Source organism: Aplysia californica, unplaced genomic scaffold (assembly GCF_000002075.1).
Source record: "Aplysia californica isolate F4 #8 unplaced genomic scaffold, AplCal3.0 scaffold00372, whole genome shotgun sequence".
Lineage (NCBI taxonomy): Eukaryota > Metazoa > Mollusca > Gastropoda > Aplysiida > Aplysiidae > Aplysia > Aplysia californica.
Window position 1 is genome coordinate 742,187 of NW_004797642.1, and position 5,846 is coordinate 748,032.

Below are 5,846 nucleotides of genomic sequence, written 5' to 3' on the forward strand. Positions count from 1 at the left end.
ACTTTTTAGAATAACTATTTTTAACATTACTGAAATGGCAGAAACCTCTATAAAGTCTTAACCCGTACAAACAACAACTAAGAAGAACAAAGTAAAGCGAACTATTGCATGTAGACAAAATGCTATTGTGGATCTAGATCTAGTGTTAACGTTATCATTTTGTCTTTCACAACACTTGATTCATTTTTTTGCTGTTATTATTTTTGTGTGTGGCTACTCCAGCGTTTGTTGTTTTTGTTGGTGCTGCTGTTTTTGTTGTTTTGATTTTGTTGTAAGTTGTTGTTCTTAAGCGGTAAAAAAGGAATACCCGGTATCCACCTGGCTTGTAGTCATTGCACTAAAAAAAAGTATTTAAAATGTGAGCTAGATTCTATATTTAGATCTCGTCGAACTTTAACTGTTAGATTTAAAGAAACGAGAACAACTCTACAAACATTCTGTTGAAAAAGGAATTACGGACTAAATTATGTTTTAGATTGAAGATGTTTATAGAAAATGCAATCAAATATTTAAAAGTAGAATTATTAATATTTTGATATAAAAACCCAACTGATAAAAAAAGGAAGATAACGAAACTCGAGATCCAAGGGAAACTACTCTCACAAAAATCAGTCAGTTTCACTGTCCTCTCAACAGACGTCCAAACTTTTGAAACTTCTGAAACTTGCAATTCTTGGCACTCGATTGTTATCTTATCAGCTGAATTCAATAGTTTCAGCTAACCAGTCGAGGCTTTTCATTTACTGGTATGCACTAGCATATAGATCTATCTATATACCGCTTGAACTCTTCCGTACTTGTCCCAACGGCGGGTCCTAAAATTTAGGGCCTAAATTAACTAGACTATAACGCCCCGGGGCAGTGCCTCGTCTGTAGTGTCTTACTTTAGGCCATTCTCAAAGGGGGGACATTTCTGGTTCAAGCATAGTAGAATTGTAAATGGGCTGATTCACCATGTCACGCTTCATAACTGTGCCTGATCTGCGACAGGGAACTGCTGCTTTTTCTTTCCTAATTCTTACTATTGTCATTTTCTAGATCTAGCCCTCCTCTGGGCTCATGACTCTTTCTGCAGCCTTTCTGTACTGCTACTCCTTGGCTCGGTAATTGTTTACTTTCTCGCGTTTAATTTCGTGGAGGACTTCCATAACGAGCGACCACTCTGAACTCAATGAATATTATACTCAATTTGGCCATCAAAATCAGTACGGAAGGCCTAAAGCAGATTCTAGATCTAGGCTAACTACAAATGATGGAATTGTCATGGTATAGATTAACTCCAGTTCCAGGCTTGAATATCCAGACGGGGATGCATAAAGTTTCGTCTAAATCTAGAATCAAGGCGCGGCCGGAATTAAACGTGAGAAAGTAAACTATTGCCCTTGGCTCCTTCTTACTGCTGTCTTTCAGCCTCACCCCTGATCTTCTGGTAGGAAAGATCTACACCTAGCCTACTCGGACAAGGGCGAAAAATCTCGGAGGTCCCGTATGCGTGCACGTTAAAGATCCCTTGATGGTCCGAAATCAATAACAGTAGGCTTCAACCGCCACCCGCGCAAAATTCAAAATTTCCTACCAAATGAAAATGTTAGAGGTGTGTCCTGCGTGCTCATGCAGTTGTGAGCACCGTAAAACACAAGTTCTTATATTTAAAAAAAAAGAAGAGTTTTTAACCTAAAAATCAGGGCTTTAAAATTGCCTCGCATCTTGTCCATGATGTACGAAATAAGTGAATAAATCCAGTGGGAGATCCGACCAAGGAAACAAATTCACAATTTTTTTTTTTTTAAATTGAAGGGAAAAGGTGATGGTTTTACCAATAAAATCAACCCTTTATCTCTGAGTGTTCGGTGACACCGAATGATAAAGATGCGATAGTTTACTTCCAAATAAACACAGAAAATGACCCAGTAAATTCATGGTGTGACAAGTATTCTGTACGAAGCTGTTAAATTTTCTCCCAGCAGAGGTCTAGTGTTCAATTGGTTTGTAAAAGTTTGTTGATAGTCTTAAAAAAAAAGAGCTGTTTTTATATTGAGCATTGCTCCGGTTTGTGGCTGTATTGTAAAAAAGCAATTTCCAAGCTCAGCTGATTGAACGAAAACAGCTATAAATTCTATGAAGTATTATTTTTTTTACAATGAATAGTGACACACACACACACATGCACATTCAGAAGAGAATGTAGTTTAGTTTGAATAAATGACTCTCATAAAAAAACATTTTTCTAGTAATCTTTATTTCCACTTTGTTGTGGATTTGCAAATTTTTGACATTTTTATGGTGCTGTTTGTTTTCAGTGTGCTTTGTATCACCTCCACGAATTACAATTTGATTGATATATATTATATTGGCCCAGCAATTTTTAAAATCTGATTTTGTATTCATTTCCCTTTTTAATGAAGTATAAAACTCTGCTTTAATTTAACTTGGTGAGGAAACATAGCCCGCTATGTATGTAAATGACCCTCTGTTCCGTTTTGACGGACCAAAATTAAATTCCGCCCAAGCGTGGGAAAAAATTTTGGTAGCCCAGGATAGAAAAAGGTGGAAAGTGTTTGTTATTTTTAAAAAATTGTGTAAGTGTTTTACGGCGCTTGCAACTGCATAAGGTCATTGAGTGCACAGGACACATGATATTAAGCTTTCTCAGTTGATAGGAAATTTTTGAATTTTTCCCGGGTGGCAGCCGAAGCCTACTCTCATCGATTTTAGACCACCGAGGGATTTTTAACGTGCGCAACTTGTACACGGAACCTCTGAGCTTTTTTGCCATTGTCCGAGAAGGCTAGGTGTAGATCTTTCCTACCAGAAGATCAGGGGTGTGGCTGAAAGACAGCAGTAAGAAGGAGCCAAAGAGTAGCTGTAGAAAAAACTGCAGAAAAAATAAGGAGCCCAGAGGAGAGGGCAAAGGATGTAAAGGGGTGGGGCCAGAAAGAGGAGATGAAAGCAGACGACAGAACATTGCTAGAGGAGGTGAAAGGAGACAATTTTAGAGAAAAGGTTTTGGTTGCTACATGGATTCGAACCTGTGACCTTTGAATGAGAGGCCAACACCTTAACCTCTAGGCCACGAGGGCCCCCTGGAAAGTGTCTGTTCGCCTCCTATACCCTGGTACAGGATGAGAAAGGCTATTATGATGGTGTAAAAAAAATTTGGGGGACAAAGGGTTAACCCAATTCATTAAGTTTCTGACTTATATGTCTGAATTTGATTAGCACTGACACTATTAATGTCTATTGTTTTTATTTTCAGGTGAGTCCGAATTTTCTAACTATGTCGCTATTTAGATTTTTTCAGGTGTGTTTGATTTTGTACATGTCTAATGTCTATTTTTGCATTTTCTGATGTGTCGGAATTTTCCAACTAGGTGGCTATAGATATTTTTCAGGTGTGTTAGAATTTTCTAAGCGCATATATATGTGTCTATTTTTGCATTTTTCTGGTGTGTCAAAATTTTCCAATTATGTGACTACTTAGATTACTAATGTGTAAGAATTTTTAGACTACATATATATTTTTTCCAATAATGTGGCTATTTAGATTACTGATGTGTAAGGATTTTCTAACTACATATATATATATATCTATTTTGTCCAATTATGTGGCTATTTAGATTACAAATGTGTCAGAGTTTTCTATCTACATTTCTATTGTTTCATTTTCAGGTGTGTCAGAATATCTGAGTGAGTGCGTCTGTCAGTTGTCGCTCCTTCGAGAGAGTCCGTCTGCTTCATGCTGTCCATCAGTCGCGCAGCTTACAGCGCAAACACTGCCCTCAGGGGCTCCATAGCTTCGGAAGTCGCAGCGCAGATCAAATCTCGTCATTTCTCGTCGCACACTGACAACAGCTGGGGGATTGTCGCAAACCGTTTTGTGTTCCCGACAAATTCTGGGAAGCTCGCGACAGAATCATCTCTTCTTCCTCCTTTCCGTGGATTTACCAGTCCCTGTGGTGTTCGTCTCACAAGGAACCTTAACACAATGGCTGTCGACGCTAAAGATCTGAAGTATTTGGGGTAAGTCCACAAGATTTTCTCTTCTTCTCTTTTTCTCTCTTTCTCTCTCTTTCTCTCTCTTTCTCTCTCTTTCTCTCTGTTTTTTTTTAAAAATTTGAGGCACTCTGACAAAATGAGTCAATTTTTCGTTTTTAGCCTCATGGATACGGACATATACGTCAAATTTACGGGTTTGGTTTGTGCAATTTATTACAGGAAATGAAAATACAAGACCTATTTAACACAAAAGAAAGTCACGTTAATGTAAAATCTACAAATTTGATGTGTCGATTTTTGGCCAAAATGGATTGCGAGAAGTGACTCAGTTTGTCAGCGCGCCTCACAAATGTAGGTGTTATTAGGCGCCTATCGTCACAATTAAATTATTTAAGAGATGGGATTCCGACCCTGCCTGTCAGGGCCAACATGGGCTGAGAGGGATATATCATCCCTGCAGAAATTCCGAGCTCCTCGATTAAAAAAATTATTGATTTTCTCCCCACTCGGGTATTGAACTCGGGTCACGGTGCCATTGTAACGCAGAAAAAACACACATGGGTGGAAGTGGGAAGTGGTTGTCTTTTACAGGTGGTTGTCTTGTACAGGTGGTTGTTTTGGACAGGTGGTTGTCACGGGCAGGTGGTTGTCTTGTACAGGTGGTTGTCTTACAAGTGGTTGTCTTGTTCAGGTGGTTTGTCTTGTACAGGTGGTTGTCTTGTACAGGTGGTTGTTTTAGCCAGGTGGTTGTCTTGTACAGGTGGTTGTCTTGTACAGGTGGTTGTCTTAGCCAGATGGTTGTCTTGTACAGGTGATTGTCTTGTACAGGTGGTTGTCTTAGCCAGGTGATTGTCTTGTACAGGTGGTTGTCTTGTTCCGGTGGTTGTTTTAGCCAGGTGATTGTCTTGTACAGGTGATTGTCTTGTACAGGTGGTTGTTTTAGCCAGGTGGTTGTCTTGTACAGGTGGTTGTTTTAGCCAGGTGATTGTCTTGTACAGGTGATTGTCTTATACAGGTGATTGTCTTGTACAGGTGGTCCAGGTGGTTGTCTTGTACAGGTGGTTGTTTTAGCCAGGTGATTGTCTTGTACAGGTGATTGTCTTGTACAGGTGGTTGTTTTAGCCAGGTGGTTGTCTTGTACAGGTGGTTGTCTTGTACAGGTGGTTGTCTTAGCCAGATGGTTGTCTTGTACAGGTGATTGTCTTGTACAGGTGGTTGTCTTAGCCAGGTGATTGTCTTGTACAGGTGGTTGTCTTGTTCCGGTGGTTGTTTTAGCCAGGTGATTGTCTTGTACAGGTGATTGTCTTGTACAGGTGGTTGTTTTAGCCAGGTGGTTGTCTTGTACAGGTGATTGTCTTGTACAGGTGGTTGTTTTAGCCAGGTGGTTGTCTTGTACAGGTGGTTGTTTTAGCCAGGTGATTGTCTTGTACAGGTGATTGTCTTATACAGGTGATTGTCTTGTACAGGTGGTCCAGGTGGTTGTCTTGTACAGGTGGTTGTTTTAGCCAGGTGATTGTCTTGTACAGGTGATTGTCTTGTACAGGTGGTTGTTTTGTACAGGTGGTTGTTTTAGCCAGGTGATTGTCTTGTACAGGTGGTTGTCTTGTACAGGTGGTTGTCTTGTAACGGGTAATGGTATAAATGACCATTTTTGTATCTTTAGTGAAATAAACACACTCAGTTGTCATCTAGCAGCGCCTACCTAAAGTTTCATACGATATTGATTATTGATAATTGATTACTGATTATTGACGGTAGCTATCCTCAAGTCCAGTGACGTTCACCAATGGCATGCTAGTAAAACTGTTCTATATTGGTGTGATATGATACTGCACATACGTTATATATAT

At 39.6% G+C, this 5,846-nt stretch overlaps 1 protein-coding gene across 1 annotated transcript; it reads left to right on the forward strand.

The window, feature by feature from the left end:
* Nucleotides 1–619: 619 nt before the first annotated feature.
* Nucleotides 620–4,020, forward strand: LOC106012435 (NAD(P)H-hydrate epimerase; the record flags this gene model as incomplete). Its single annotated transcript, XM_013085420.2, is given in 2 exon segments — nt 620–746; nt 3,670–4,020. A coding segment is annotated over 1 exon segment (284 nt), but the record flags the coding sequence as incomplete, so codon positions are not given.
* Nucleotides 4,021–5,846: the final 1,826 nt, after the last annotated feature.